The 19,054-nt window shown below is 39.2% G+C and overlaps 1 protein-coding gene across 1 annotated transcript in view; it reads left to right on the top strand.

Moving 5' to 3' along the window:
• The window catches only part of jade2 (jade family PHD finger 2), a 293,930-nt gene that overhangs the window by 235,957 nt on the left and 38,919 nt on the right, over positions 1-19,054 (top strand). The window contains exon 12 of the mRNA XM_061740530.1: positions 11,265-11,396. Coding sequence (XP_061596514.1) covers positions 11,265-11,396 — 132 coding nt within the window. The remainder of the gene's footprint in view (positions 1-11,264; positions 11,397-19,054) is intronic.

The following is a 19,054-nucleotide window of genomic DNA, read 5'->3' on the forward strand; positions in this document are numbered from 1 at the left end:
TAGATGTTGTTGTTTTTGAATTTACGTTCTTTGTAAATTTATTTCTTGGGAAAAAGGGGCAGATTAAATAAGATTCTTCTTTCTGCTCCCTTTCATTCAGAATTTAGGAACGTTTGTGTTTATATTAAATTGTTTGTTGTTTTATTTTATCAATGAATGAAATAAAGAATACATTTAAAAAAAAAATAGATTTTAAACTTTTGATGCTGGTCTATAAAGCTCTGAATGGTTTAGGACCAAAATACATCAGTGACCCAGTATGAACTTTCCAGACCCCTCAGGTCATGTAGATCCGGTTCTTTATCAGTTCCCCGAGTCAGAACCAGACATGGAGAAACTGCCTTCAGCTTCTATGCTCCACATGTCTGGAACAAACTCCCAGAATCCTCAGATCAGCTGAAACGCTCAGTTTATTTAAGTCCAGGTTGAAGACTCACCTGTTCTTAGCTGCATTTGAATTTAAGATCCAAATCTGCACTGGTACTTTTAAGCTTAAGTTGCAAAACTTGATTACATTTTAACTACTGTCTTTATCTATTGCATTTTTTTCTTTTTGTTTAACATTTAAATTGTGCCTTTTTTTTTTACTATGTGATGTTGTTCTTTCTCTGTAAAGCACTTTGAATCACGTTGTTGTTGAATTGTCCTATATAGATAAAAAACACATATATATCCACACACACATGCATACATACACATCTCCTCTTTTTTCCTCCTCCTGATCTCTCATTCTTTTTCTTACATTGATGCTACTTTGGTGCTATGCAAAGTACCGGGGGAGTTGTTCCTGCACCAATAGCCCTTTTAAAGCACTTACTTCACACATACCTAGAAAGAAGGAAAGAAAATGTGTAAAGAAATACTGTTTTGGTTCCTCTCCATTGAAAAGATGTTTTGTGTTCCTCACCAGACTGACTTCAGCAAGAATTTGACTTGCAAACCATCACCGGCGGTGGCTTTGATTAATCTGATTGATTAGACTTGTCTCATGACAGTGACAGACTAAAAGTCCATCCAATCACCTTGTAAGTATTAATTGGTTATTGAAGTCTGTATGTGCCAGCTTTTTTAACAATTCGTCCAGAGATACATGGGGATTTTGTTATTCAGAAAGCGCACTACATTTGTATTCTAGTTCACTCCCAACCGTGACAAGCTGACAGCATTTAGTATTGGCCTCTCTGAAGTGCTTTCTGTGTGTGTGTGTGTGTGTGTGTGTGTGTGTGTGTGTGTGTGTGTGTGTGTGTGTGTGTGTGTGTGTGTGTGTGTGTGTGTGTGTGTGTGTGTGTGTGTGTGTGTGTGTGTGTGTGTGTGTGTGTGTGTGTGTGTGTGTGTGTGTGTGTGTGTGTGTGTGTGTAGGAAAGAAAAAAACAATAAGGACAGAGGATGGGAAGGGACAAGAAGGCAACGAGATGAAAGGAGGAGTGTAAGAAGATAGGGAAACGGAGTCAGTGTTGAGAGAAAGTGTAAAAGGGCAAAATAAAAGGGGGGTGGGGGGTGTTCATTGCTCTAATGAGCTCAGGTAAGAAATGGGACAGTGTGGCTATAGCCACACACACGCACTGCAGTTCAGTGCACCTAGAAGGGAAAATTAATCACACACTTCAAAAAGATGAATACCCTGGTGCTTACTTCTAAACAAGTAAAGAAAAAAGGTTTGAATGAGAGGATAATAATGCAGAGATGGTGTGAAAGGACACTGGAATGTAGAAGCAAGAGGGGGGATGAAAAAAGGGACAGATATGACCAAAATAATAGAATATAGAAAGTAATAATAGAAAGAGCTTTCCTGAACCAATAGTTGGACTTGTGTAGATTACAAACTGCAGGGGAAACTTTGCACACATTCAATCAAGCCCACAGAAATCCTTGTAGATTATGGGCTCAAATTAATACCATAAGTATTTTGTATGTATAAATAAACTTTGTACTTGTAGAAATATTTTGTGCGTGTGCAAAAAATATTTGTACTTGCAAAAGAATTTTGTACTTGTAGAAATATTTTGTGCGTGTGAAAAAAATATTTGCACTTGCAAAACATACTTGTACTTGTAGATACAAAGCTACAAACTTTTTTACAAAAGCTACAAACTTTTCACAAAGCTACAAACTTTTTTTACAACTACGAGTTATGGCAGTGTTTTGACATGCCAAAACTAAGAGCCAATCAGCGATCTTTGGCAAGGGTTTCAAAGCGTTTCTGGAGAGCCAATCAGCACATTGCATCGCCTACTGACGTCGCCGCCATATTGGATATTTTTTGCAAGTACACATATTTTTTGCACACGCAGAAAATATTTCTACAAGTACAAAGTTTATTTACAGATACAAAATACTTATGGCATTAATTTGAGCCCATAGTAGAGGCCATAGAAGAAAGAGGAAGAGATGTTCCCTCCTTACAAATCTTAAAAAGAATAAACAACAATAATAAAAATTATAATAATATTAATAATATGAAATGAGTCCAACGTTTTCTCCAGTTAAATACGTCCTGGAAGACTTGGGGGGATTTACAGCTACCACGGTACTGAACAATCACTCTGAACCCATCATCCGGATGAACCACCACCCAGAAATTCAACCCCAAAAGGGAATAAAAAAGTGGTATTTAGGGAGATCTGTGGGAAGTAAATACAGTACAATATTCATAAATAAAGACTAGATGGGCTTCATTTCCTCAGAAACTAAGGGATTGATACAAAAAGAAAAACAAAGGTGTTTTTCTGCTTTCATGGTTCTTAATCGCTTGGAAGGGGGCAAGCTGAGTGGCATTTGTTGGTTGCAATCCGCTACTTCTGCTCCAAGATGTTTCAACATCCTACACAGTGGGCCGAAGTGTTGTTGAATCTTTTTGTGGTGTTGATAAATCAAATTAAATCCCTCCCTAATCTGAAAGCACAAAGTGGCTCAAGGGAAACAAAGTCTGGGATTTGGAGCGGCCGTCAGAAAGACTTGGTCTCCAAAATCGTACAGAAAATTTGTGGGCAGAGCTGAAAAGGTGGCCTACGAAACTGACTCAGTTACACCACCTCTGGGAACAAGACACATTTCCAGCAAACTATTGCGATAAGGCTTGTGGGAGGATACCCAACATGTTTGACCCAACTCCAGCGGTTTAAAGTCAACGCCAACAAAATACTGAGGAAATGTGCGTAAACCTCTGTCTTTGAAAAAAGAAAAAATCTCTCCTTCATTATTCTGGGATTTAAAAAAGTAGAAATAATTTTGGTTATCCTTATTGACCTAAAACGGGAAATGTTTAGGTCTGATTCATGTCAGACAGCGAGAGATAAAAAATTGGTTTCAGCTGCATCTTTAGCCTCAGCATATTCCCAAGCATTATCCTCGGATGATTTTCATGATAACCTTGCTCTACATTTCCATAAGGTACGAAACTTGAGTCTTGTGAACACATCAGTATCCCTCAACACAGATGGAAACCTTTAAGGCCGGCAGAAGCACGGGGCACAACTCTCACTTTTATCATCTTGCTAAACATTAAGACTTGTACCCTCACTAAACTTTAGTTTCATACACTTTTAACTCTTCTGCCTTGTTCTCTCTATCTCTATCTCTATCTCTCTCTCTATCACACACACACACACACACACACACACACACAGAGGTCGTCTCAGTGTGAAATCTCTCTGTGGTCTCTCTCAGCTCCATTCATGCATGTCCTGCTCCTCCATGCTAAACTAAGCATGAGGACAGCCCACTGCTTGATATGACAGACACACACAAACACGCACAAAAGTCTACTGTAACACGAGACACATCATTTTTTGAAAACGATCATATTTTGTCACAGAGGTGGTCAATTTTACTGTCATTTCTATGTTGAAATTCATCAGTCTTGCAGTCGATGTGTTTGTGGAAAGAACCTGACAGAACTATGTCAACAAGTCACTTTAATGTGGAAAGAAATCCATCATTTCCATAGGATAGAGGCTGCAGACATAGTAAATCCCCTGACTGAATTAAAGATCATACACTTGGCTCTTTTTTCTGAGTAAGAGAGTAAGGAGAAGAGACATGCATGTGCGTATGAGGGCTGCACATTGCAATAATTCTAAACAAGTATTGTTCTGCATTCATTTTTGTAACAAAAGTGCTATTTTGGGCATAAATAGAACGGTATTAATAAACTCCCTCTATAAGCCATAGATAGATAGATAGATAGATAGATAGATAGATAGATAGATAGATAGATAGATAGATAGATAGATAGATAGATAGATAGATAGATAGATAGATAGATAGATAGATAGATAGATACCATATTTTCTGGACTATAAGCCGCACCTGTATATAAGCCGCATCCGCTCTATTTAAAAAAAAAAAAAGATATACAAGCCGCAGATATTTATGTTGTTAGATTAGATATTTACTACATGTACAGAAGGATTTTGAACTGTAAATGATGTAGATGTTTGTACCTAAATAGATCCTTTACTAACAGTGTCTTTTAACACGGCAGCAACTTTGCTGATTAAAACGGGACAGAACCAAGAGAAAATAACCAGTATTTATTTATCTATTTATCTGTTTGAAATCTGCTTCTACCTACTTCTATCTGCTAAAGAAGAAGTAGCATATTCTTCTTTGCATTTATTTTGTCTTAATTTTTATTCTAATTGCGGTTAGAGCGCCCTGCGGTGGAAGAAAAATCCACAGATTAGCCGCACCTTTGTATAAGCTGCATGGTTGAAAACCTATGAAAAAAGTAGCGGCTTATAGTCCAGAAAATACGGTAGATAGATAGATAGAATAACATCTCATTCATTTGTTTTCCATATCTGCTTCAATCTTAGGGTTCAACTCACTCATACAGTGAAGTTAGAATCACAAATCAGCCTAATATTAATGTTTTTGTACTGTGGGAGGAAGCCTAAGTAACCCAAGAGAGCTCACTCAAGCACAGGGAAAACATGCAAATGGCACCCAGAGCCAGCCCAGCTGAGAGTTGAAGCAGGACCTTCTAGCTGCGAGGCAGCAGAGCTCCAGAGGGGGGGGGGGGGATAGTTAGTGAGCCATGCAGTCAGGACTCAGCAACTGCAGAAGCTTGTTACAGCAAGACATCTCCAGAAGCAGGGCTTCCCGTGTCAGAGAACGAGGGGGGATAGAGTCAGATCATCGCTGTGCTCTCTATGCGAGCCTCACCAGAGTGTAGCGGCAGGCGTATCCAGCGTCTCCCTGCACGCTGTGTGTGCTGACATGTGTTAAGCATACACACTGCTGTGGTTCTGCTCCAGATGCAGAGCTCAGAAAACTCACTTATTTGAGTACGTAGTTTAATTGTGTTAGTATTAGTAACTATATTTACAGTTTCAAATTCGAGCATCTTATATTCACTTCAAAAGTAAGAATAAGAAATGAGACTCATTAGCGCCACGACGACCGTCGGGGTTACTGCAGCCAACAGCGAAACCGGCACGGGAGCGCACACGGACTCCTCACAGCACTAGTGGGCTTTGAGTCGCGCTGGGTCGTTTGCCGGCTGTGGAAGAATCCATGTCTACCCAAACAGAAGTTTGGATCCACCGCGCTCGTCTTCTTCCTGTATCCAAGCCGAGCGCCGTCGAGAACGCGCATGCAGCGTCATTTGACGTCACATCCGCAGGACAGCGCGGGAAATTCCGGTCCGGAATTGCAGCACATTTTGCAGCACACAGCCTGTTCAAGGCAACGGAGAGATACGCTAGAGGGCTCATTCTTTTTGGTTTGGAACGCTTCATCTGACATAGGGCTGGGCGATATGGCCTTTTATTAATATCTCGATATTTTTAGGCCATGTCACGATACACGATATATATCTCGATATTTTGCCTTAGCCTTGAATTAACACTTTGATACATACAATCACACCAGTATGATGATTCTATATGTCTACATTAAAACATTCTTGTTCATACTGCATTAATATATGCTGATTTTAAACTTTCATTCAAAAAGGGGGAATAAGTCAAATTTACCAAAACTGTATTTATTAAACAGTTACTAAGCAGCTAGTGGCACAAACATAAAAAGTGTCATTTCAAAACAGAAAGTGCACGTTGCATCTCTGACTCCCCGTCTGAAGAACATCTGCTAAGAACATCTTCTGGTCCCGGTTTTACCAGGTTTTACCTGGTTTTACCAGGATGAGCTGCTCTGAGCAGGAGGCCCCTTAGAGCACCTTTCAGACTAATGTAGGTGTAGGGACTGCAATGTTTCATCCTCTCCTACTTTACTTTGCATCACTTTCACTTACTTTTAGAAATATGACGTCATATAGTCTTGTTTGACTTTGTTTCGATGATAGTGACTGATTTCATGTGGCCACATTTAAGCAACACTAGGTGACGTTTCTCAGCTCTGGAATAGAAAAGCCTAAATTATTGTTCTGCGTTAAATCGATGCAGAGCCTACGCTGTAGGGTACGGCGTAGGGTACGCTGCGACGGGCACTTATGCCGTAGGCTCTGCGTTGGTGTAACGCGGAACCATAAATCAGCTTAAAGGCTCGGCTGCGCGTGTGGCGCTGAGCGGCTCCTCAGCTCTCCGGAGAGTCGTGCGCGTTGTGCGAGGAGAAAACATCCCCTCCCGTCTTTACTGAACCGGTTTGCTTTGAAAAGAGTCTGTCGCGCGTAGCAACCGCGCGGATGAGCACACGGTGCAAACAGGCCGAGTTTGGGAAAGTTAAAGCGGGGTGAAAGTGAGCGGCGGTCCCGGACAGCAGCGCCGACACCAGCAGCTGGTCGGGGGCCAATGATAATGCACACACGACAGCACGTGACTGACGTATGTAACAGGGTGCGCTTGTTTTATGTCTCATAGAAGGAGAGACGAGACGAGAGAGTGAGAAAAGTCTGTCATTTAATGCCCGCGGCTAAAAGCAAACGTATACTTGAATATTCACAATAGAGTAATTTTGTACATCGCACAGAGTAGAAGCCGAGATACATCGCCTATACTCGATATATCGCCCAGCCCTAATCTGACATTATTACTAAAAAACTTAAAACGTATACGCATTTTTTTCATAAATCCTGCCTCACTCTCCTTTAATTAAAAAAAATTAAAGGAGCATGAGGCTCCTTTTAAGAAATGAGACTCTCTAGCGCCACCCTTCACCATGACGGCCGTTGGGGGTACTGCAGCCAACAGTGAAGCCGGCACGGGAGAACGGGGAGAACGCGCATGCAGCGTCATGTGACGTCACATCCGCAGGACAGCGCGGGAAATTTGGGCCCGAATTGCAGCACATTTTGCAGCACACAGCCTGTTCAAGGCAACGGAGAGATACACTAGAGGAATCATTCTTTTGGGTTTGGAACGCTTCATCTGACATTATTACTAGAAAACTTAAAACGCATACGAATTTTTTTCATAAATCCTGCCTCAATCCTGCCTCAAGCTCCTTTAAGCATTAGATAAGAGGAATAAAACATTCTTACAAAGCAGAGGATATAACAAGTTTTTCTTATCTTTTAGGGATGAGGTAATTAAAAAGGTCCACTGAAATGTTTTTTACACAGTATTAACTCGTAGTAATTGCTATTGTGAATGTAAATTAAGGTAATCTTAACTCTTCTCGCCAGTTTGCACCGGTGCATTCATGTCTGACGCATCAAGTTAACAGTCAGTGTTTACTGTTAAAGCAATAAGGCGTATGACGGTAGGAGGTGTGAGTGCAGTGTATCAGTGTTGGTTACCTGCTGCACTCCCAGCTGGAGAGGACAGCTCGCAGCAGGGATTTGCTCTGCAGGCCTCTGTTGTGTGTCGTACAGAGTGCGTGTCAGAACGCTCACTGACCTGAAGGTAAAAAAAAACCTCTGCTTACATGTGTTCACTGTACACAAGCAAGCCCATCTAAAAGGTCAGCTCGACTGTTTGACCCGCACCAAGAGTTGCATGATACAACGGTGTTGAACGCTTGCAGAGACGTCTGTCAGCCAAATTGCCACCCAGATCTGAAGCAACTGTTGCTGCGCTGGAAATATGTCGTCACATTTCCAATAACGGGTTTAAAGTGATGAAACTGGGCTGTAATAACTATTCACAACATGGACATATAGGCCCAGACATGCATGGCGTGGATACAATTATGGTTTCCAGCCCCAAAAGTACGACCGAAAAATATGTGTCAGTCGTTGAGGATTTCCAAATCAATATGCTATGATCATTGTTTTTATTGCCAGCAAGAATTGCCTTAGAGTCAAGCTGAACTTGTGATAAAACTTTTCCAACGCACAGCTGCAAAATACAAGTAAAAACATTAATAGAAAGATGACAAATGCTCCCTAAAATTAGTTATACAATATATACAGGTGTATGAGACATGTTTATGTGTTTTCTACAGTCACATATACTGTTTAATGGCAAATTGAGTGTATAATTAAATAGTTTCTGGTGAATTTGGTGAACAGGTAAATAGATCCTACAGCAGTTTGCTCTGAGTCCATGTACAATGAGTAATGGAAGTCCTTTTAAAATGAGAGTTCCCAGGTTGGTCCACAGTGCCTTATCTCAAAAGTTAAAGAACACTGGTTCCTGAGCGGAACGAGCTCTGTCGGCCCCAATCCAAGAACGGATGTCGTCTGCAGTGAAAACAGCATTCACAAATGGTTGCAATAGCATTTGGTGATGGTACATTTAAATACGGAAGGGTAGCTAAATAAGAGAGGTAAAAATATTATCTAGCATTTTAAAAACATGCCGTTAAATAGCTTAGTTATGTTTATTTCATTTTATTTTTTTAAGGTAAAGCAGTTGTGTACTCTGACTTCATTTGTGTTTGAAGAGAGAAAAATAACACCTTGTAAAGGTTGTCTCCCTCTACTGTTACATACATGTTTCCTTTTACTTCAAATCTGTCTGGTTACTGGCCCACGATGATGACGTAATAAAGATATTTCAGTCACACTTGTAGCTGCTACAACAAGCATTTCTCCAAACCTTCCTGCTCATATCTCTGCTTTAGCTTTGCCATATAGTCTCCATGTTCACAATATTTATCCTTTATTTCATTTTAATCATTTGCTTTCAGTCCAAGGTACGGCATGCAACTATTTTTCTAAACCTAAAACGCCACTTTATTACCCAGAGTTGGTCGAGATTAGAAAAAAAGAAGAAAATTGGAGCAATGTCAAGTTGGCCAGCCGGTGATGATATAACATGCGCAACCTCGGTTCTTCACAGCTTTTTTAATATCTATATAACATTTACTGATACTCTTATAAATAATAATCTATAATTTAAAAAAAGGTCTCATATTAAGCTTTTCCTGTCTTTTAAAAAGGTGTATAATTGATTTAAAATGTAATAAACCAAGTTTTTCAGGCAGTCTATCTGTTGTTTTAAGACATATGCAACTGATTAAGTGGTAAGTAAAAGTTTTAAAATAGCAGCTACATCAGGCTCTCTTCGTGTAACCAGAATTTGTACACAGAGTGCAGATTATCCCGGCCCATGCATCCATCCCTGCACCGCTTAGATGTGGTTCAGTTCAAACATGGTGCCCACCACAGCACACAGAAAGAAGACATTTAGGCTGTACAGTCTATGATGAATAGGGATGAAAACTGCATGATATGGGACCTTTAAATTAAAACATGAAGGACATGAAATGCAAACATGTGAAAAGTTTCAACAGTTATAACCAGACTGATTCTAACTAATACTTTTTTTTTGCTCTACAATTACTGTATTGTCTGCACTATGAGGCGCACTTAAAATCCTTAATTTCTCTCAAAAACCGGCAATGCGCCCTATGATTAGCTGCACCTTATGTATGAATTTTGTTGTACTTACTGACCTCCAATCAGTTTTATGTGGAACACCGTGCTCAAATATCTGTCCAAATGTTTCAGTGCGACTTTGGTCGCGACAAAACCACTCTGGTTGATTGACTTGGCTGTTGAGCTGTTAAAGCCGGTCCTTGGTTGGATATGGGTTGCAACGTCAGACAGCAATAGATAACTAATTATGTCGTGCTGGTAAGCAACCATCATCCAACATCTATTAATGCGGTGTGCCTAATGGTCCGCAAAATACGGTATCATCATTAAATTAGCGCGCACCTCAAGTGAGAAGCACAACAGAAGCATTTAAGACATTTTTAAACTTGAATACCTTTACAAACACTGTGCCCTTTTAATTCTGAGATATTAAAATAATAAAAATGATTAGTCAGCTAGCTGCACGTTGTATTTAGATGTGGACTTTATTCAACCAACTCAAGTCCTTAAAACAACCTCTGTGTTACCTGAATCTGACATGGTTGGGAAGGTAAGAGGTTGACACGAGTGAAGCTCAACAGCAGCAAAGCCAGGAGACGGCACTATAGATATACTATAAAATATAGTATATCTAAAATACTCTCCAGAGTTTTAAGATGTTATAGTTGCAAACATTTCATCAAGTTAGCCTCCAGTAAACAATCTTGTGTCCATTTCTCCTCTTTTCGATTGCATTTGGTGTCGCATGTTTCACACGTCAGTGTTCTGCCAGTAAAATACCTTAAAACTAATTAATATTGATGCTTTAAAAATGATTCACATCATTGTGTGAGATTACACGAATCGGCAGCAAAAAAAAAGTATATAGTATATATATATATATATATATATATATATATATATATACACACCGTATTTTCTGGACTATAAGCCGCACCTGCATATAAGCCACATCCGCTCTATTTACTACATGTACAGAACGATTTTGAACTGTAAATGATGTACAAATAGATCTGTCTGTCTGTGTTAACATGGCAGCAACTTTGCAACTTTGCTTCTACCTACTTCTATCTGCTAAAGAAGAAGTAGCGTATTCTTCTTTGCATTTATTTTGTCTTAGTTTTCATTCTAATTCCGGTTAGAGCGCCCCGAACGGTGGAAGAAAAATCCACAGACCTTTGTATAAACTGCATGGATCAAAACTTATGAAAAAAGTAGCGGCTTATAGTCCATATATATATATATATATATATATATATATATATATATATATACATACACACACACACGCACACACACACACACACACACACACACAGATATATACATATACATACATAAAATAACCACAACCACATATTGATCTCACTCTCAAACGGAAGAATAAAAAGCAAATAGCTGTGCATCTTTTCCTTCTCAAATTTCAGCCGTAAAGAAGTCGTTTCTCCGGCTCAGTTACAGCTTCCAGCTATATCGAGCTTAAATTGAGCAAATCAACTTAAATCCCTCACCAAAGCCTGTCTTCTGTGTCTCCCTGCAGAGAAAACCCAGAAGGGAGAAAAGAAGAAGCAGAATGGCGTGAAGGATAAAGGGAAAGAGAGACGGAAAAATAGTCCTGAGAAGAAAAAGGAGAGATGGAACTCAGAGAACAGCTCTCTTCTTAAAGAACTAGGTAGGTGTGTGTGTGTGTGTGTGTGTGTGTGTGTGTGTGTGTGTGTGTGTGTGTGTGTGTGTGTGTGTGTGTGTGTGTGTGTGTGTGTGTGTGTGTGTGTGTGTGTGTGTGTGTGTGTGTGTGTGTGTGTGTGTGTGTGTGTGTGTACTCCCTGTAGTTTCTGCAGCGTTTCCAGACTGATAATCTCCTCATTGCCGGTACATTTGCCTGCTTGTTTCTGTGTGTTTGTGAAAGACGACTGTAGAACACCGTAAGTCTCGATGCATCAGAAATGCATTCACACAAGTGTATCACCAGTGCTTTTTACCTGCAAATGTCTCGCTTCTATCATCTGTGTAGTCATTTAATCCTCAGTTCAAACAAGGTGACAGCTGCAGCTCTGAATGAGGCAGTATTCCCTAAAGATTGTTCAACACTACATGTGGTACTGCAGATATCAAAGTATGAGAAAAGTACTGTTGCACGTCATTTGTCGAGCACAATTCAAAACAATACACGGCTCTAAACGATATAAAGAGAACAGGTTGCTCCAATTTATATGAAAATAAATCCTGTTGGTAAATCAAAAAGAAGAAGTGCTTCTTATTAGCCTTTTAGAAATAAAAAAAAAAATGCATTTACATTTTGCACTGATGACACATTTTGACAACACCAGAATGCATAAAGCTAAACACACCCTACCAAGGTCTCTTGCAACTCCTTTACACACATGCCCCCCCCAAAAAATGACTGAAGACAAAGATATCATCACAAAACTTAACCACTTTGTTGTAGCGTAGCTGCATCTAGCAGGGATGTAATTGAACAAGCTCTTTTTCTAGTGTTTGTGTTTTGAGGATTTAAAATCTACCATTATGGTAAATATTGAATGTATGGATGGAAGAAACGACATCTATAATCTATACTTTATGTATAAAATAGTTTAGGAATAGCAGGTAGAAGCAGAACAGACTGTTAAAGGATTGATAGAGAGTGACAGCAGCTCTGTCACTGAAAATACATATCCATGATGAGAGATTGAAAAAAAGATAGTGACAAAGAAAGGGAGAAAGTTGTCTTTTAAGTATTAAATCATTATTTATATCGAGGAACGGATTATTGGATAAAGGCTGTCTGTCGTGGTAGGAGTTGTCCCATTCCAACTCACAATTAAAGCTGCAAGCAGCGATGAACGGGCCCTCGCACTCCCGGCCACCGCCCCCCATAAGCATATCAGAAATGACACCACCCACGACTTCCTATGTCAAACCATTCAAAAGTTATAGCAGAAAAAAGGGACAACCAATCAGAAGAAAGGGCGGGGCTAATTAAGGTCAAAGAAGCTCAAGGACTCATTACAGAATCCCATGACACCACCCACGACTCTCTATGTCAAAACATTCAAATGTTATAGCAGGAAATAGGGACAACCAATCAGAAGAAGGGGCGGGGCTCATTTTCGCCAATTATGGTCAAGGACTCAATACCTAGTCCCATGACACCACCCACGACTCTTTATGTCAAACCTTTCAAAAGTTATGGCAGAGAAAAGTATTCTAGTGGGCGCTGTTGAGCCGTTAGGCAACGCCCATTAATGCAAACCATGAAATATCAAATGTATCGCCAGGCCTGGCTTTTCTTTAAGTTGTGACATGATACAGGTGTGTACCGATTTTGGTGCATGTACGTCAAACCGTATTGTGGGGCTTGAGGCACAAAGTTTTCTAGGGGGCGCTGTTGAGCCATTAGGTCCCGCCCATTAATGCAAACCATTAAATATCACATTTTTCACCAGACCTGGCTCAGTGTTTCGAGAGGAGGTAGTAAAACGTTTTTACTTTTAAGTTTAACAGCACACTGGTTGGATGAAAGCTTCGTGCCACACAGTACAATTCTAAACACAACTTTTATCTTATTTCTAAAGATAAAGGAAGCTCTGAAAACCTTAAAAGGAACCCTGGCTATTAAGACATGTAGGTCTTAAAAGATAAATGTTGGTATCAATTATAACAATGTGATATAAAAAACCTTTTAGATGTCTTCGTTTTTATAAAATTTGAAAATATAATTTAACATGTAGGTCGCCATTGTTGTTTACATTCTGGGTAGTGACGTCAGACGGTGGCACCTGCTAGCCCCCGTCCACTGTTTTGACACCCAGAAACAGATGAAAACACAGCTAAACAGGTGACGGCGCACCAGAAACACAGATCAAAACACAGCCAAACATTAAGGTGACGAAGCACCTACAAAAAAGTTAAAAAAAAAAAAAAAGTACAGCACCATAAAGCATGAACTATAAAAACACCATAAAACTCAGATAGACTAACAGACCACACGTTTCAAATAGCAGATAGCCGATGCTACAATAAAAACCCCAGCCAGATCTGGCATCATTAAATTAAATAAAGATGTTCTTGCCTATTTGACGCGAAGTCTGCACCTCCCGTTTCATCAAAGTCCCGGGCCAGTCCCCTCAGCCTCTGGTCTGTCATCACCCAGCACCGAAGCCGGTTTTAGGGGGGGGCAGGGGTGGGCTATGCCCACCCAAACGTGCATCCTGCCCACCGGCGTCTCCATCCCGGCCAGAGCGGAGAGCGGGTGGCGGTGCACTGCAGGCTCTAAAGCCCCGGCTACGCCGTCTACGGCGTAGGCTACGTAGCCTAATGCACTGGTAAGATGCGCACGACTTTGATCATTTTTGCAGATCTCCCGTGCATCACAGAACTTTGATCCAGTTTGCCTGAACCGAGACGTCTTATGGGCTCCCTCGTCAGCCTCCACGGCCGGGAGATGCTGCTCATCTATGTTTTAGATACCTGTCCCAGTTAAACTAACGCGGCTTATCTTCCCAGAGCCACCGCTCTACGTCATCGCCCCCAGAATGCATTGCGCAGGTAAAACATGGCGCCTCCCGCAGGTCAAAATATGTGATAAACATTGTAGATTTTTAAAGCAATTAGATTATTTTATGTGTTTCTAACAACATATTTTAGTATAAGAGAACAATTGTGGCTAATTAGGGACTACAAGTCTTAATAACCAGGGTTCCTTTTAACAAACCATGGTTTACTATAGAACTTAGGAAATCTGCTTTAAACAAAAACAAGCTTTATAAAAGGCATTTTCAAAGTCCAAGTCCTTTAAATTGTGCTACATACAAAAATTATAGGAATAAATACAACCATCTTATTAGAAATAAATAAATGATCTATGGAAAATATTGAAAGAATTACTCAACAAGATAAAAAAAATCATCTATTCCAGCCCAGTCTACATTTCAGGATGGCGCATAAGATAACAGAGCATACACAAATTGCTAATAAATTCAATGATTTCTTTATAAATGTGGGTCCACGTCTTGCAAAACATCTTAAAAATGTTCATGGTTCTTCTAACTATAAATGAAGGTTATCCCTCTTTAAAGGGGACCTATTATGAAAAACATAGGAACATACAACGACATAGTTATGCTGATTCTTTAATAAAATGTCTTTAAATTTGTCTCAAATCTTAACCCTCTTTATGAGGGTGACACTTCCATTATAGATAAAATGTATTTAAAAATGGTTTTCGAAAATGAAAGGACACATGAGTTTATCTTTCTTGAACAGTTAATTTAATTACTGATACTTATTAAAATATAAATTTTGTTAAGGAAATCTATTAATTTTGAGATAAATAAGGGTCGCCCCAACTGACTTTTCTAAGGTCGTTGCCCTATTAATGTAGGTTTAAAAACACTAAAATACCTTTGTTTTAAGTTTTCACATATATGCACACTACATTCCAAATGTTTGGAAAATGGCCAAATATATCTTTATTTTAAGTATTTTAAGAAATAGGCCTTATACATCATTGACCCAGAACTATAATTCAGGCTTAAAGGAGACATATTATGGCATTTAATGTATATTTTAAACAGGCCTTGAATGTCTTAAAAACAATCTAATCTAATCTGTGGCTCATTTTCAGGGCGGTGGGTATGGGGGTATTATTGTTCCAATATTATTTGTGTGTGCGTAAAAAAGATGTGTCCATGTTATAACGATTCGTATTCGTAATGATAAACATGTGTATGTAAATAAAAAAGTTGTAGCCAAAATTCTGCTGTCACACACATGAGTCTGATAAATTATTAGGGTTAGGATTGTTTTTATGCGAGTATGAATCTAAAAGCTGTGAGTGCAAAGTCTTGTGAATACAACTCTAATTTCTACGACTACGAGTTTTCACTGTCAACACGAATTCAAGTTTATGGGTACGAGTCGAAAAACTGTTGTAATGACGTCACAGGCAGATAACAGCATAGACATATAAACGTAGACGCCCCATCGAGTGCGTCTGCGAGTGAGCCAACTGTATGGGGGTATTATTGTTCCAATATTATTTGTGTGTGCGTAAAAAAGATGTGTCCATGTTATAACGATTCGTATTCGTAATGATAAACATTTGTATGCAAATAAAAAAGTTATACCCAAAATTCTGCTGTCACACACATGAGTCTGATAAATTATTAGGGTTAGGATTGTTTTTATGTGAGTATGAATCTAAAAGCTGTGAGTGCAAAGTCTTGTGAATACAACTCTAATTTCTACGACTACGAGTCTTCACTGTGAACACGAATTCAAGTTTATGGGTACGAGTCGAAAAACTGTTGGAATGACGTCACAGCATAGACATACGTAGACGCCCCATCGAGTGCTGAGCCAACTGCCACATCCAATATGGCGTCAACGTCGCCGCCATATTGGATGTGGCAAGACTGCGCTGTAAACTACCGGTACAAGTAAATGGACTTATTTTCATAAAGCGCCTTTCCACAAAGAAATTTACGTTTTACGTCTCATTTATTCATTCACACACGCACTAATATACTTGGGAAACAGTTTAGGCACCAAATATAATATATTTAATTTTCTCAGATGGCAAAAATAAGAACTTTATTGATCCCACATAGGAGTAATTCATGTTGTATCAGCTACAGAGAACAAGTTAGTGCCGAAAAACAATATATATCCCCCCTCACAAAAATAAGAAAAATAGAGAAACATATTTTCTCATCAACAAAACATATTTTTAAATTTTCAAGTAACAAAATAACATTTTTCATTTATTTTATTGTCTGAAAAATGGTTCAAATGTTATTTTATTGTCTGAAAAATGGTTTAAATATGTTATTTTGTTATTTGAAAAATTTAAAATGAATTACTCCTATGTGGGATCAATAAAGTTCTTATTTTTTGCCATTTTTCAGACAATAAAATAACATGTTTTGTTGATGAGAAAATATGTTTCTCTATTTTTCTTATGTCTATGCTGTGACCTGTCTGTGACGTCATTCAACAGTTTTTCGACTCGTACCCATAAACTTGAATTTGTGTTCACAGTGAAAACTCGTAGTCGTAGAAATTAGAGTTGTATTCACAAGACTTTGCACTCACAGCTTTTAGATTCATACTCACATAAAAACAATCCTAACCCTAATAATTTATCAGACTCATGTGTGTGACAGCAGAATTTTGGGTATAACTTTTTTATTTACATACAAATGTTTATCATTACGAATATGAATAGTTATAACATGGACACATCTTTTTTACGCACACACAAATAATATTGGAACAATAATACCCCCATACAACTGCCACATCCAATATGGCGTCAAAGTCGCCGCCATATTGGATGTGGCAAGACTGCGCTGTAAACTAATACAAGTAAATGGACTTATTTTAATAAAGCGCCTTTCTACAAAGAAATTTACGTTTTACGTCTCATTTATTCATTCACACATGCACTAATATACTTGGGAAACAGTTAGGCACCAAATATAATATATTTCATTTTCTCAGATGGCAAAAATAAGAACTTTATTGATCCCACATAGGAGTAATTCATGTTGTATCAGCTATAGAGAACAAGGTAGTGCCGAAAAACAATATATATCCCTCTTCACAAAAATAAGAAAAATAGAGATAAATTTTTTCTCATCAACAAAACATATTTTTAAATTTTCAAGTAACAAAATAACATATTTTAACTATTTTTCAGATTTTTTCAATTATTTTATTATCTGAAAAATTGTTCAAATATTATTGTATTGTCTGAAAAATGGTTCAATTATGTTATTTTGTTATTTGAAACATTTTAAATTTGTTTTGTTGATCTATTTTTCTATATTTTTCTTATTTTTGTGAGGGGGGATATATATTGTTTTTCTGAACTACCTTGTTCTCTATAGCAGATATAACATAAATTACTTCTATGTGGGATCAATAAAGTTCTTATTTTTGCCATTTTTTAGACAGAAAATAACATGTTTTATTGATGAGAAAATATGTTTCTCTATTTTCTTATGTCTATGCTTTGACCTGTCTGTGACGTCATTCAACAGTTTTTCGACTCGTACCCATAAACTTGAATTCGTGTTGACAGTGAAAACTCGTAGTCGTAGAAATTAGAGTTGTATTCACAAGACTTTGCACTCACAGCTTTTAGATTCATACTCACATAAAAACAATCCTAACCCTAATAATTTATCACTCATGTGTGTGACAGCAGAATTTTGGGTACAACTTTTTTATTTACATACAAATGTTTATCATTACGAATACGAATCGTTATAACATGGACACATCTTTTTTACGCACACACAAATAATATTGGAACAATAATACCCCCATAGGGGGGGGCTATGATAATGAGGCTCTGCTCTGATTGTCTGCTTGAATGACGTGTAGGAGGGGAGGAGACAAAGCGTTGCTCCGTAGCAAAGCGTGTCCACGGTTCTGCGTTAAAACGACGCGTACCCTACACCGTAGGCTCCGGGGGAGAGCTGGCTCTCCCGGCTCTCCCCCGGAGCCTACGGATTCGGATCCCCTCGACGGGCTGGCCCGTGAGCAGCTCTGGCAGCTCCGTACGCGGCGCCGGGGCTCCGGAGCTAAGCTAAATACTTAGCCCATGCAAAGACCATACTCATAGACAAATATAAATTACATTAAAAAAACCGGAACTTACCGCTGGCTCGTGTCAGTTCCCGGGTCCGTGCTGTGGGATCTGATCCTTTTATGAGGGTAAATGTCCATGCAAAACCTCATCTTAACTCTCCCTCGTTGTTCAAACAGCCAGCGCTGCTGAACGCGGAGCTCGAGCGGCCGGCAGAGCTGGTGGTGGGCGTGGTTTCAGCAGCGGAGGAGACCGAGGGCGTGGTTTGCATTTTGGTGACGTAAAGAAAATGCACCAATCACAACGGCCCGTGGAAACCACATGACACTGTCACTGGGGGACTCTGTAAGGGTGGGGGCGAGCAGTTCTTTTCATGGGATATCATCTTCCCTGTGTTGGCAGGCTGACGGGAGACCACTTTATATATGTTAAAACAAGAAAACGCGTGTTTTTCATAATAGGTCCCCCTTTAAAGATCCCAGGGAGTCGTTTGCACCATGTCATAACTGCATGCGAGAGTCCGATTATCACGTTGAGCTGCGTGACATCGGATGCTCTCTGTCCACACTGAAACTGTTAAACTCTCTCTGTCCACACTGAAACTGTTAAACTCGCAGCCAGTTAGGACAGTCCAATACAAAAAAAATAAAGCAATGGAATTGATTTTGTCGCTGAAGCTTGTTCGCATTGCATGGAACACGCTTTAATAGTGTACGCAGCTGGCTCATCTGCCT

Source organism: Cololabis saira, chromosome 14 (assembly GCF_033807715.1).
Source record: "Cololabis saira isolate AMF1-May2022 chromosome 14, fColSai1.1, whole genome shotgun sequence".
In the NCBI taxonomy this organism is placed as follows: domain Eukaryota; kingdom Metazoa; phylum Chordata; class Actinopteri; order Beloniformes; family Belonidae; genus Cololabis; species Cololabis saira.